Here is a 15,538-nt window from a genome sequence, read left to right as displayed (position 1 = left end):
AAGTTTTATTGCACTCTCAAAGCCATCTAGATTTTTTTTCTGTTACCTTATAAACATAACTTTGCATGTATGTTTGTGATACATTTTGAGTTAATTTTTGTGCAGCGTTTAAGGTCTGTGTCTAGATTTCATTTTTTGCATAAGGATGTCCAGTTGCAGCACTGTTTTGAAAACATCATCTTTGCCCCATTATATTGCCTATTGCCTTTGTCTTTTTTTTTGCAGTTTTTGGCCGGGGCTATGTTTGAACCCACCACCGCCAGCATATAGGGCTGGCACCCTACTCCTTTGAGCCACAGGCACCACCACCTTTAACCTTTTTTTAGAAATCAGTAGGTAGGTCTATTTCTGGGCTGTTTTGTTCCATTATCTATTTGTTCCTTCACCCATACCAAACTATATGGATTACTACTGTAGCTTTACACTAAAGACGAGTAGTCATCAGTCTTCTCATGTCAGTTTTCTCCTTCAATATTGTGTTAGCTATTGTGGGTTGTTTGCCCCTGCATATCAACTTTAGTTATCAGTAACAACAAAATTGCTGATTTTGACTGGGATTGTGCTGAATCTAAGATCAAGTTAGGAAGAACTTAACTTGACAAAACTGAGTTGTCTTATCCATGAACATAGAATATCTATTTAGTTCTTTGATGTCTTTCATCAGAGTTTTTATAACTTGCTTCATGTAGATATTGCACATTTTTTTAGATACATACTTAAGTGTTTCATTTTTGGGATGCCAGTATAAATGAGATTGGGTTTTTAATTTCAAATTCCACTTTCTCATTGCTAGTGTGTAAGAATGCAGTTTACTTCTGTATATTAAGCATATATATCCTACAACCTTGCTATAATTCCTTATGAGTTCTAGTTTGTCTGTTCTTTTGGATTTTCTTCATTCTTCAAGTCAGAGATAATTTTAAATTTTAGTTCTTCCTTCTCAAGCACTATACCATTTATTTCCTTGTCTTACTGCATTAACTGGGACTTCTGTTAAAATATTAGAAAGGAATAATTAAGGAACAGCTTTGCCTTCATCCTGATTTAGTAGGAAAGCTGTTAATTTCTCAACATTATGTTAACTGTAGGTTTTTGGTAGTTATTCTTATCAAGTTGAGAAAGTTCCCCTCCACTACTATTTTACTCAGTTTTTATCATGAATGTGTTTTCGATTTTGTCAGATACTTTTTCTTAATTTAATGATAGAATTATGTGATTCTTCTGTAGTCTGTTGAGATGATGGATCATATTATTATTAATTGATTTTCTACTGTTGAATCAGTCTTGTATACATGGGATAAATCCCATTTAGTCCTGGTGTATAACTCCTTTTATACATTGTTTTGATTTGCTAATTTTTGTTGAGTATTTTTACATCTATGAGAGATTCTAGTTTGTAGTTCTATTGTCCTGCAGTATTTTTTTCTGGTTTTGAACCTCATAGAATGAATTTGGAAGTATTCACCCTGCTTTTTCCTTCTGGAAGAGTTTTTTGAGAATTGGTATAGTTTCTTCTTTGAAAGTGTTGGTTTGGGGCACAGAGTCTTCCTTGGTTGCCCTCAGTAGAATGCTGTAGCGTCAAAGCTCACAGCAATCTCAAAACTCTTGGGCTCAAGTAATCCTCTTGCCTCAGCCTCCCAAGTAGCTAGGACTACAAGCACCTACCACAATGCTCAGCTAGTTTTTTTGTTGTTTTGTTTTTTTCTATTTTTAATAGAGACAGAGTCTCGCTGTCAGGCTAGTCTCAAATTCCTGAGCTCAGGTAATCCACCTGCCTCAGCCTCCCAATTTTTTTTTTTTTTTTTGTAGAAACAGAGTCTCACTTTACAGCCCTCGGTAGAGTGCCTTGGCGTCACACGGCTCACAGCAACCTCCAGCTCTTGGGCTTACATGATTCTCTTGCCTCAGCCTCCCAAGTAGCTGGGACTACAGGCGCACGCCACAACGCCCGGCTATTTTTTTGTTGCAGTTTGGCCGGGGCTGGGTTTGAACCTGCCACCCTCAGTATATGGGGCCGGCGCCCTACTCACTGAGCCACAGGCGCCGCCCTACTCCTCCCAATTTTTCAAATGTTTAGAAGAATTCACCAGTGAATCCTAGCGTCTTCTGTTTTGGAAGTTGATTAAAATAGTTTTAAAATAGATATAGACCTATTTGGAGTGTTTGTTTTCTCTGGTGTGAATTTTCGCAGATTTTTGTCTTCTGGAGATTTGGTCTGTTTCATCTAGGTTATCAGATTGTGGGCATAGAGTTATTCATGACATTCCTTTATTATTGTAATGTCCATGGGCTCCATAGTGATGTCTCTCATTCACCTGATATGAATAATTTGTGCCTTTTTTTTTTATAGTCTAGCTAGAGATTTTATTCATCTTTCAAAGTCCAGCTTTTGGTTTCATCAATTTTCTCTATTGATTTTGTTTTCAATTTAATTGATTTCTGCTCCAATTTTTTTTTCTGCTTGCTTTGGATTGATTTTCCATTTTCTGGTTTTCAAAGGTAGAATCTCAGACCATTCCTTTTAATTAATTTTTTTTTTATGTTTGAGATTCATTGAGGGTACAAAGAATTAGGTTACACTGATTGCGGTTGTTAGTTTTTAAAGTTCCTTTTGTGATTGTGTCCTGCCCCCAGGAGGTGTGCCATACACCATAACCCTCCATCCCACACCCTCCTCGGTCCCTCATGACATTATTACTTTTAGATCTTCTTTTCTAATTCACAGAATTCCACAAATTTTGACAAATTGTACTTTCATTTAGCTCAAACAACTTTTATATTTTTCTGGGTATTTTGACCCATTTGTTACTTAGACATGTAGTTCAATCACGTTTTAATATTTTCTAGTTCTTTATTGATTTCTAGTCCTAAGAGTAGACATTCTGTAATTTCTATTTTTTAATTTTTTTCTGAGACAGAGTCTCACTCTGTCACCCTGAGTAGAGTGTCCTGGCATTATAGCTCACAGCAACCTCAGACTCCTGGGCTCAAGGGATTCTCTTGCCTCAACCTCCTGAGTAGCTGGGACTAATAGCCACAACGCCCAGCTATTTTTAGAGGCAGGATCTCGCTGTAACTCAACTGGTCTTGAACTCGTGAGCTCAGGCAACCTGCCCGCCTGGGCCTCCCAAAGTGCTGGGATTAGAGGAATGAGCCACTGCGCCTGGTCTAATTACTATTCTTTTAAACTTAAGATGCATTTTATGGCCCAGAAGGCCATCAATTTTGGTGAATTTTCAATGTGAGTTTGAGAAGAATGTATTAAGTTTTTGGATATGTAAATTATATCCAGTTAATTAATGGTATTGTTGAATTCAACTATGTCCTTCCTAATATTCTACCTGCTAGAGATGTCCATTTCTGATAAAGGGTGTTGATTGTCCAATTATAATAATGAATTCATTCTTCTGTTTCTCCCTATTGTTCTATCAGTTTTTGCTGCATATATTCTGACCCTTTATTCTCAAGTGCATACTTGTCAATCATAACTTCTTGGAGAATTTGACTCCTTTATCATTACGTACTGTATGTTTTATTCTTTTTTTTGTTAATTTATGTATTTTTGTTAAATCATCGCTGTGTACATTAGTGCAATCAATGGAAACTAGCAATGAAACAATGTGCTAGTTTCATATGCAATCTGAAATATTCTCATCAAACTGTTCACCGTAGCCTTCATGGCATTTTATTAGTTACCGTATGTAGGCATTTGCATTCTGCATTTAGTAAGTTTTGCCTGTACCCATACTAAGATGCACCGTAGGTGTGGCCCCATCCATTACTCTCCCTCCACCATAACCTCTCCCCTCCCTTCCCCTTCCTTGGCCCTTTCCCCATAGTCTTGTGTTATAGTTGGGTTATAGCCTTCATGTGAAAGCTATAATTTAGCTTTATAGTAGAGCTAAGTACATTGGATACTTTTTCTTCCATTCCTGAGATACTTTGCCAAGAAGAATATGTACCAGCTCCATCCATGTAAACATGAAAGAGGTAAAGTCTCCATCTTTCTTTAGGCTGCATAATATTCCATGGTATACATGTATCACAATTTGCTAGACCATTCGTGGGTCGATGGGCACTTGGGCTTCTTCCACGACTTAGCAATTATGAATTGGGCTGTAATAAACATTCTGGTACAGATGTAGAGATCTTTCACATCCTTTGTTAGGTATACTCCCAAATATTTCATCTTCTTTGGCACTACTGTGAAAGGAATAGAGACCTTGACTGTTTTTTCAGCTTGGTTATTATTGGTATATATAAAGGCTACAGATTTATGGGTGTTAATTTTGTAGCCTCAGACATTGCTGTCTTCCTTGATCACTTATAAAAGTTTTGTAGTAGAATCCCTAGTATTTTCCAGATATACGATCATATCATCTGCAAAGAGTGAAAGTTTGATCTCTTCTGACCCTATGTGGATACCCTTGATCATCTTTTCTTCCCTAATTGCAATGGCTAAAACTTCCATTACAATGTTAAAGAGCAATGGAGACAATGGGCAACCTTGCCTGGTTCCTGATCTAAGTGGAAATGATTTCAATTTAACTCCATTCAATACGATATTGGCTGTGGGTTTGCTGTAGATGGACTCTATTAGTTGAAGAAATGTCCCCTATACCAATCTGCTTAAGTGTTCTGATCATGAAGGATTGCTGGATATTATCAAAAGCTTTTTCTGCATCAATTGAAAGAATCATATGGTCCTTATTTTTTAGTTTGTTTATGTGTTGAATTACATTTATAGATTTACATATATTGAACCAGCCTTGAGACCCTGGGATAAATCCCACTTGGTCGCGGTGTATAATTTTTTTGATGTGTTGTTGGATTCTGTTTCTTAGGATCTTACTGAGTATTTTAGCATCAATATTCATTAGTGATACTGGTGTATAATTTTCTTTTCTTGTTGGGTCTTTCCCTGGTTTGGGGATCAAGGTGATGTTTGCTTCGTAGAATGTGTTGGGTAGTATTCCTTCTTTTTCTATATTTTGGAAGAGGTTTAGTAGTATAGGTACTAGTTCTTCTTTAAACGTTTGGTAGAATTCTGACATAAAGCCATCTGGTCCTGAGCTTTTCTTTTTAGGGAGATTTTGTATAGTTGATGCTATTTCAGAACTTGATAAAGGCCTGTTCAACGTTTCCACTTCATTCTGGCTAAGTCTTGGTAGGTGGCGTACTTCCAGGTATGGCTCGATTTCTTTCAGATTTTCGTATTTCTGAAAGTAGAGTTTCTTGCAGTATTTGTTAAGGATTTTTTGAATTTCTGAGGGGTCTGTTGTTATTTCATCGTTACCATTTCTGATTGATGAAATTAAAGATTTTACTCTTTTTTTTCCTGGTTAGGTTGGCCAAAAGTTTATCTATTTTATTGATCTTTTCAAAAAACTAACTTTTGGATTTATTGATCTGTTGTATATTTATTTTGTTTTCAATTTCGTTTAGTTCTGCTCTGATTTTGGTTATTTCTTTTCTTCTGCTGGGTTTGGGGTTGGAGAGTTCTTACTTCTCCAGTTGCTTGAGATGTCCCATTAAGTTATTAACTTCCTCTCTTTCTGTTTTCTTGAGGAAGGCTTGCAGTGCTATAAATTTCCCTCTTAGGACTGCCTTTGCAGTATCCCAGAGGTTCTGGTAATTCGTGTCTTGATTGTTGTTTTGTTCCAAAAATTTAGTGATTTCCTTCTTAATCTCATCTATAACCTTTCTATCCTTCAGCATAAGGTTGTTTAGCTTCCATGTTTTTGTGTGGGTATGCAGGTTCCTGTTGTTAATGAGTTCAACTTTTATTCCATGATGGTCTGAGAAGATGCAAGGAATAATATCTATTTTTTTTAATTTGCTGAGGTTAGATTTGTGGCCTAGGATGTGGTTGATTTTGGAGTATGTTCCATGGGCTGATGAGAAGAATGTGTATTCAGTTTTGTTGGGATGAAATGTTCTGTAGATGTCTGTTAAGTCCAGATGTTGAATGGTTGAGTTTAAATCTAAAATTTCTTTGCTTAGCTTCTTTTTTGGAGCATCTATCCAGCACTGCTAAAGGGGTGTTAAAATCTCCAACTGCTATGGAATTGGAGGAAATTGAGTTGCTTACGTCTGTTAAGAGTTTCTCTTATAAATTGAGGTGCATTGTGGTTGGGTGCATAAATATTAATAATTGAGATCTCATCATATTGAATATTACCTTTAACAAATATGAAGTGTCCATCCTTATCCTTCCTTATTTTGGTTGGTTTAAAGCCTATTGCATCTGTGAGCAGGATTGCAACACCTGCTTTTTTCTGCTTTCCATTTGCCTCGAATATAGATGACCATCCCTTCACCTTGAGTCTATATTTGTCTTTTAATGTAAGATGTGATTCTTGTATGCAGCAGATATCTGGCTTGAGTTTTTGTATCCAGTCAGCCAACCTGTGCCTCTTTAGAGGACAGTTTAAACCATTCACATTAATTGAGAATATTGATAAGCCTTTCAAGAGTCCAGTGGACATTTTTAATCCTTTTGTGACTGTGGAAGTTGGAATTTGATCAAAATTTTCTGGGTGGGTTTACTTTTGTGGTGGAGGATTACGCTGGTCTTCATGGAGGATAGGTCTGAGAATATCCTGGAGAGCTGCTTTAGTTACGGCAAATTTCTTCAACATGTGAATGTCATTGAAGTATTTAATTTATCCGTCATAAATTAAAACTCAGTTTAGCTGGGTACAGGATCCTGGGTTGAAAGTTATTTTGTTTTAGGAGATTAAAAGTCGATGACCATCCTCTTTTAGCTTGAAAGGTTTCAGCAGAGAGATCTGCAGTTATTCTAATATTCTTCCCCTTGTAGGTAATGGTTTTCTTTCATCTGGCAGCTTTCAGAATTTTCTCCTTCATATTAACTTTAGTGAAATTGATTATGATGTGTCTGGGGGAATGTCTTATTTGGGTTGAGTCATGCTGGAGTTCTGTACCTGTCTGCTATCTGAATTTCAGAATCTCTTGGCATGTCTGGAAAGTTCTCCCTCATAATCTGATGGAGAAGAGACTCTGTGCCTTGTGAAGCCACTTCATCACTTTCGGGGATCCCTATAAGACGAATATTGCTTTTCTTCGAATTATCCCAGAGCTCTCTGAGAGAGTGATCTGTTTTTGCCCTCCATTTCTCTTCCTCTTTGAGAGTTTGGGAGCATTCGAAAGCTTTGTCTTCAATGTCAGAAATCCTTTCTTCTGCTTGCTCCATTCTGTTACCGAGCGATTCTACTGTGTTTCTCAGATCTTTGAGGGCCGCAACCTCTTGTCTCAATGTGTCAGAATCTTTGGTCATTTGGTCTTTGAATTTGTTGAATTCTTGAGATATCTTTTGGGTTACTGCTTAGAATTCTAATTCGATCTTATTTGCTATCCAGATTCTGAATTTGATTTCTGACATCTCAGCTATGTTTGTACATGGGATCTTGTGCTGTTTCTGCCCCATTGATTCTTGGGAGAGTTGATCTACTCTTATTATTCATATTGCCAGAGTTTTTCTGTTGATTTCACCTAATGATTGTTTTTCACCGTTGCCTCTGGCTGTCCTCAGAGTTGGGGAGGTGTCTCTCCAAGATTAGACCCCAGTGGGATCACTCTATTGTTGCCAGATCTTTGTAGGGAGTGACCCTGTATAGTTCCTCTGGGGCTGACCCAGCTAGGGAGTTCTGGTTATGGAAGCAGCTCCGGCATGTGACACACCAGGATCCAGCAACAGGGCAGGTGGTGGTGCGCACGGTTCTGGTAGTTCCTTGCGCTCAGTGACTTTGGCACAGAGCACCCAAGGCTCCAGTAGTCTCTGGCCAGGAGAAGGGCTCTGCTCAGAGGCAGGGAGGGCTCCGGAGGGCACGCTGCTACGAATATCCCTGGCCAGACAAGCGGGCCAGTGTGGAGGCAGGGAGGATACAGGAGGGAGGACGCAGGGTTGCGCAGCTCCCACAGTTTTTGGTCAGGGCATGCAGAAGCCCAGCAGGTGCAGGTCACAGGTTGGGGGTCGCGGCTCAGCTCTTATGGAGGTCTGGGGGGCGCCAAGCCCAGGAGTTTGAGGTTGTTATGAGCTGTAATGCCATGGCACTCTACCCAGGGCAACAGCCTGAGGCTCCAGTGTGCCAAAACCAGTCTCCCTCTGCCCCTAAGGGTTAAGGCTGTAAGGCAGCTCAGTCCCCACCTTTAGGCTGCTCAGTCACTAGGTTACTAGGTCCCGCCGAATCCTTGCTCTGGGACCCTGAGGGCGGAGCTTGCCGGGACAGTTCTCTCACAATGGCTTCCTGCAGCCCAGCTCAGCGGCTCAGTCGGGGGGCCCTAGACAATGCCCAAAGTTCTCTGCATTCCTGCGCAAGCTCTCCCTAAGGCAGTTCAACCAAATGCCAAGTACAAAAACACCAGAACAGTTCACCCGGAACTGCAAGCCCTTTCCGGTTTGCAGTCAGTCTCACGGCTGCTTATACTTACGGTTGCCAGTGGGATTAGGTTGATCCAACACATGCAACCACTTGCCAGTTTTCCACCGTTTTTGTCCTCTTGGGATCCAGAAGTCCCTTGCTGACTCCCTGTATCCTCAAAGGGATGATTATAGGCAGATCCCACCAGCCAGAGATGCCTGGAGTCTTATCTCCCCAGACTCATCATGCCCAGTTGCAGGGAAGCTGCTACTCGGCCGCCATCTTGCTCCACCCCCCTGGACCAAGTTATTTTAAGTCCTGTATGTTTTATTCTTGATGATGATGCTTGTTCTGTAGTCTATACTAAAATTAATAGTTATTTTTGCTTTCTTTTGATGCTTTCTTTTGATTAGTGTTAGCTACCATGGTGTGTTTTTCTCTATTTACTTTTAAAGTAGGTTTCTTGTAAACAATACATAGTTGGATCTTGTTTTTTGCTCTACAGTGACATCTTTTAATAGGTGCAATTAGACCACTGACATTCAAGGTATTTATATTTGGATAAATATCTCCCATAATGTTACTATTTTCTGTATGTTGGCCTTATTCTTTGTTCCTGTTTCTCTTCCACTTTCTCTGCCTTTTATGGTTTTAATTGGGCATTTTATATGCCTTTGTTTTCTCTCCATTCCAGCATATCAATTATCCTTTTTTTAGCAGTTGCTCTAGAATTTGCAACATACATTTACAACTAATCCAAGCCCACTTTCAAATAATAATATACTGCTTCATGGGCAGTGAGTAGTACTTTACAGTAAAAAATAATCCTAATTTCTCCCTCCTGTCCCCTTCTATCATTTATACCATTTGTAACCATACTTAGACATGGTTTACGTAAATGTAGAACCTCTGTTAAGCTGACTACCCAAGGGACTGTAACAAACTGGTCAAAACACGGAAGTGGTAAATGTAAGAAATAGGCCTACTCAATAAATACATGTGGGGCATGTCTGGTCTGTGAAAATTAGGTCAACTTATGGAGGTGATCGCTGTAGTGAGGTGGTCAACTATGGAGCCTCTATTATATATGTGTGTGTGTGTGTGTGTGTGAGCATATGTAATAAATACGCCATTTATTTGAATTAAGAATACAAATTGGTATCATGGTTATATTAATTTCATACAGGAACAATTTGGTTTAACTTAATGATAAAACACTAGATCTGGTATTTGGGGCAAATTTCAAATTACTGATACAATTTATTTAGTAGTTATAAAATTACAGATGTCTTTAAATAGTTTGGGTATTTAAAGGGTGTCCATAAAGTTCATGTGCAATTTAATAATATGTAGTAATTTGGTTATTTTGGTCAGTTTTTAAATTGTTCACAATACTGCATTTTTAAATATCATGTGTCATTTATAAAATTCATCTTTGTTATTATCATTTGTGCCTTATTTCTTGCTCAATCTTAATAGAGATTTTGTTTCAGTAGTTTTTATTATTTTTTTTTATTTCTATTTTTTGTAGAGACAGAGTCTCACTGTACCGCCCTCAGGTAGAGTGCCGTGGTGTCACACGGCTCACAGCAACCTCTAACTCTTGGGCTTACGCGATTCTCTTGCCTCAGCCTCCCGAGTAGCTGGGACTACAGGCACCCGCCATAATGCCCGGCTATTTTTTTGTTGCAGTTTGGCCGGGGCTGGGTTTGAACCCGCCACCCTCGGCATATGGGGCCAGCGCCCTACTCACTGAGCCACAGGCGCTGCCCAGTTTCAGTAGTTTTTAAAAGAAACAAGTTCTGGCTTTCTGTTCTTACTTGCATCTTTGTTTTCTATCATTGATTTCTGCTGTTATCTTTTTTTTATTTCCTTTTTTCCATTTAATTTGGATTTATTCTATCTTTTGACTTAATCTGTTTTTGTTTGTTTTTGAGACAAAGTCCCACTTTTTCACCCTTAGTAGAGTGCCATGGCATTGTAGCTCATCGCAACCTCAAACTCTTGGGCTCAAGTGATCCTCTTGCCTGTTTTTTAATTTTAGTAGAGAAAGGGTCTCACTCTTGTTCAGGCTGGTCTTGAACTCCTGAGCTCAAGCGATACACCTGCCTCAGCTTCCCGGAGTGCTAGGATTACAGGGATGAGCCACCATGCCCAGCCCATTTGACTTAATCTGAATGTTTAGTTCATTTGTAAAGAAAGCATTTAAGCCTAGATTTTTTTCCCTAGGCATCATAAACTGTTACCTTACAAGTGTTGGTATGTAGGAGTATTATTAATATAATTATTTCCAATATTTCTTGCTTGATTCAAGTTTACAGTTCAATTTCAAAAAATATTAAGAAATCTTAAAATGATATTACTGGTTTCTAAGCTTATTTGTATTGTGGATAGTCTGATACCACTCCCTTAAAATTTATTGCCTGACTTTATGACCTAACATGCCATGTATCAATTCTCAAAAAATAGTCCATGTGCTTGAAATGAAGGTCTAGGCTCTAATTCTTCAATGCTGCAGTATCCTAGATGTAAATCCTAAGTATCATTTGGGCATTCTGCCAGTCTACACACGTTTTTTCTCACACTGGTCTAATATCCTAAGTGTATCATCTGTATGAAACACACTGACACACCCTTTAAGAATATTTTGCATTCAGTAAGCCATCAACTTTTATGGCCCTACTTTTATTTCCCTAAGGCAAAAGAAAGCTATGGGGGGATGAAGATTGGGGTACCCCCTTTTTTGTTTTTGAGACAATCTCTTTTTGTCTCCCTTAGTAGAGTGCTATGGCATCCTAGCTCACAGCAATCTCAAACTCTTGGGCTCAAGTGATCCTCTTGCCTCAGCCTCCCAAGTAGGTGGGACTACAAGCACCCACCACAATGCCAGCTAGTTTTTAGAAATGGGGTCTCTTGGTCAGGCTGGTTTCAAACTTGTGAGCTCAAGCAAGCCGCCTACCTCAGCCTCCCAGAGAGTGCTAGGATTACAGGTGAGAGCCCCACATCAGGCTGGGGGTGGGGTACCTTTTTAATTTTGTTATCGTCACACTGTGGTACTCATTTCCCAGACAGAACAGAGAGACTTCCTATGGCAAAGAAACTAGATTATTTTTAAGGAAACCAGAGCTTTCTAATTCCCATGTATACAGTTGCCTAAAACTGGTTTTTGCCTGAAAAGGTACGGCAGAGCAGGGCATCATCCCCATCCCTTTTAACCTTTGCATACTGAATGGTATTTGTGCTTTATCAAAATGCCCAAACCATTACTCTTTGCATACTTGATAAAGCACAAATACATTTTTTATCCATTCTGCATCTTACCAAGGCACTTTGGAAAAATTCTCTCATCAGTATAAGGCATTTTTAAATGCCAGTGAGAAAGAGATAACCCTAACTGGTTTAAAAAAAAACAAAACCTCTTTTGAGTCAGACGGTTTCTAATTTTTTGCTTTCAACAAAATTGAAAAGATGATCTAATTGAGTCACCAGTTGATCATAAAAAATAACTTGATTAATAGTGCATTCTGGCATATAATTCTGAACAAGTTCAAAGAATTGATTATCTCTGCTATATATATAAACTCCTTTCTCCTCTATTTTGTATTATAAGCAAATTTCTTAGGACTTTAACATCAATGAAAATAGAAACAGGAATAAAACTGACACCGAATAACTTATTAACCCAATACATGTTTATCCCACTAAAAGATGTAATTTTTAAAGAGATAAGGCTTGCTCTGTTGCCCGGGCTGAAGTGCCACAGCCTAATCCTAGCTCATAGCACTCTCAAACTCCTGGGCTCAAGCAATCCTGCCTCAGCTTCCATGTATCTGGTTACCAGGCACATACAACCACACGCAGCTAATTTTTCTATTCTTAGAAAATAGGAAAATTTGGTTGGTTTCAGAACTCCTGAGCTTAAGTGGTGCTCTCACTTTGACCTCTAAGACTGTTAGGATTCTAGGCATGAGCCAACATGCCCAGGTAAAAGATGTACTTCTGATAAACATACCATGTTTAATAACGGGTTATCAAGATTTGGACTGTATCGTATTAGTAAACAGTACAAGCCATTAGATGAACTCCCCAAACTGTTTGTTCCTCCCTCATCTGAAGTCTAAAGTCAGTATTGAGGACTGATGGCTTTCCTCCAAGCCCTACTTCAGGAAGCCAAGTTCTTTCTTGCTTGTCTACCTGGAAGCTACATGTGCCCCTTCATCAAGTCAGTGTTGGGTAAAGGGTGTAGGATCGCGTGGGGGAAGTTATTACATCAGACCTGAAGTGCTATACATAACTTCTCCTATTTTATTACATAGAACTTAATTACACAGCTACCCCATTTGTAAAGGTGGGAACAATCTAGTTGCATGATAGGAAGAGGAAATGGTTTGGCAATCAGTTAAGACCCTATTGTGTTTATTCTGTTTTGATCAGTTGCATAATTGGAGATAATTTCTTAAATGCCTGGAACCTTGTAAGTACAGGAAACAATCTGGACAGGATCATCAATGTATAACTTTCATGCATAATAAAAAGATGAAATTCTTTGGGGGAAGTGAAATGGATGATAGAGATCAAATCACTATGGTATTCACATTCCTTTAAATAAATTTAAAAGTAGCACTTATCAACCGTTATTTTAAAATGGCAGTATTAACAATATCCTAAATTCCCTCCCCCTACTGTTTAAACTTTAGATGAAAAATCTTAAAACATCAACTTAAAAACTACCAGGCTAGTAATCAAGTTTTAAAAAAAGTTTTAGTGTGCTTTTAGAGCTCCAAAATGCCTAAGGAGAAAAAAATTAGTCATATCCTAAAGTGAGAAAGGAAAGGCAAAAAGAAAAAAAGCTTTTTCAGTTTTTTCCTTTTAGTTTCTAAATTCTTCTTAACCTTTAGGAAAGTGACCTCTTCAACTCATGCAGAAAACTGTTCTAGGGTTTTGAACTCATCAAGATCCCACTGTCAGAGCCAAGTACCTTAGCTTCTATCTTCTTTCTAAGGCAGGGTTAACTATTTTTCTGTGATAAGCTTTACTTTTAAGTATTTGTATCATAGTAAAAGAAATTCTAAGACAATGAGAGACTGAATATGGTCTTTTTAAAAATTCATCATCAAGGGCGGCACCTGTGGCTCAGTGTGATAGAGCGCTGGCCCCATGTACCGAGGGTGGCGGGTTCGAACCTGACCCCGGCCAAACTGCAACAACAACAACAAAAATAGCCTGGCATTGTGGTGGGTGCCTGTAGTCCCAGCTACTTGGGAGGGCTGAGGCAAGAGAAACCCCTGAGCTCAGGAGTTGGAGGTTGCTGTGAGCTGTGATGCCACAGCACTCTACCGTGGGCAATAAAGTGAGACTCTTGTCTCCAAAAAAGTAATAATAATAATAATATTAAAATAAAATAAAATTCATCAAATAGTCTTATACAATATTCAGATATTAACTGCACCGCTTCCCACCCTCTGCCTGAGATGGAATTCTTCAAGCAATAAAGTGCCCTGGCTTTGCATTAAGTCTCTAAAATCCTTGTGAGCAACTTTCAAAAGGAAGGACATTTGACTTTATCTTCTTTCATGGTAAAAGTTATAGGCCCGAAGACAAACATATTCAGAAAAGAAATCAGTATTTGTCTTGGTTCGTTGCGAGGTTGTTTCTGGTCCCTATCTTAAACATTGTTACTATTAAATTTGGAGCCTTTTTAATTTTGTGAAGGCAAAAAGTGGAAGCCTAATGAACACATGTGTATGTGAAAATAAAAAAATAAAAATAAAAGTTATAGGCCGTTGGTGGCATCCAGTGATAATGTTCTTACTACATTTGGGACAATGAGAGGCATACTTCTTTCAGTTTTTTATTAGAAACATAGAAAACTAGTGAGTATAATTTATTAACACAGTACTTTAAAATACATTAAATTTAGAGACATTATATTTCTCCCTTGTAGCCATATACAGTCTATTTTTTGAGATGAGGCAAAAAGAAGCTGGTATAACTCATATTAAAAATAATGGACAACAGTTTAAAGCCACTACTTCCTATGAGATGGTTTCATTCATGTGGGTGTCACCGCCAAAGAAGACACACAGCAGACACTAATACTCAACATTTATTATATTTATTTTACTAAATAGTATGGTTCAAAAAAACACAAACCAGAAAACCTTTACTTAAAACTACTCCAACTAAGTGGATGAGGTTGACTCCATCCCATCCCCACTTCTTTCTATATATATGGAGCTGGAACCCTATCAGACAGTGAGCACTCAGGTATGCTTTGCCTTTCCTGTTGAATATGAATGAACTTTTCTGAACATAAATGAATTTCTCTGTACCAACAGACAAATGAAGTTTTACAAGATACAGGCACTTTATGTTCCCAGTTTTAAAAATAAGCCAAGTGAAAAATATTTAATAAAAGTAACTGGAACAGAAAAAGCTTTAGGAGTTCTACCATTAGTTCAAATGACTTATACTCAATGCAAATAGACAGCATCAAACAAGTAAAACAAACACAAAAGTTTAACTGGGGTTAATGGTCACACTTGTGAAAAAATCCAATTTACTATAATTGGAGAAAAATGGCCATTTGAATTCAACTTAAAGATATGCCAATAATGTGCATTGAATTGTGCACGTATGTCAGCTGAGTAACATTTGAAAGCTCTGCAAGAATGTGTGAGAAAAAGCAAAAGGTGCTTTTATTCCACAGTATCCGATTAAAGAAAACAAAGCAATTTACAAAAAAAGTACCAAATGATACTTTAAAATAAATAGTTCATCATTTTGATGAATATATACAGGTAGAGTCCACTTCTGGGGGATTTAGCTATCTAAAAGTGGCATATCACTATCCAGAGGTGCAGGAGCAAGTTCGCATAAATAAAACAGTGTAGCTTCACTAGCTTCCGCTTCAGTCAATGGCTCCAGGCGAACAAGCTTACTTTGGGTTGGTTCTGGGTCTAGGCTGCTATCCAGAAGCTCATCAACTTCTATGGGTTTATCTACAGAGGACATAACTTCTGAAGATGCTGTTGTACTCCCCTGTTCAACAGTAGAAGCAGGGTTCCCATCAAGGAATGCAAGAAGTGGAAAAGCAGTGTACTGGATAAGCTGCTTATCTATAAAGATCAGAAAAACAACTCTTTTTATCACCA

General features: G+C 38.3%; 1 protein-coding gene across 2 annotated transcripts in view; it reads right to left on the bottom strand.

Moving 5' to 3' along the window:
- Positions 1–14,480: 14,480 nt before the first annotated feature.
- The window catches only part of HSF2 (heat shock transcription factor 2), a 35,989-nt gene continuing 34,931 nt past the window's right edge, over positions 14,481–15,538 (bottom strand). For both annotated transcript variants that reach the window (XM_053591347.1, XM_053591346.1), the window contains one exon: positions 14,481–15,502. In XM_053591347.1, coding sequence (XP_053447322.1) covers positions 15,207–15,502 — 296 coding nt within the window. In that variant the 3' untranslated portion in view covers positions 14,481–15,206. The remainder of the gene's footprint in view (positions 15,503–15,538) is intronic.

Source organism: Nycticebus coucang, chromosome 5, assembly GCF_027406575.1.
Source record: "Nycticebus coucang isolate mNycCou1 chromosome 5, mNycCou1.pri, whole genome shotgun sequence".
In the NCBI taxonomy this organism is placed as follows: Eukaryota; Metazoa; Chordata; class Mammalia; order Primates; family Lorisidae; genus Nycticebus; species Nycticebus coucang.
Note: the sequence above shows the minus strand (reverse complement) of the source record. Positions and strands in the feature narration are given on the sequence as shown.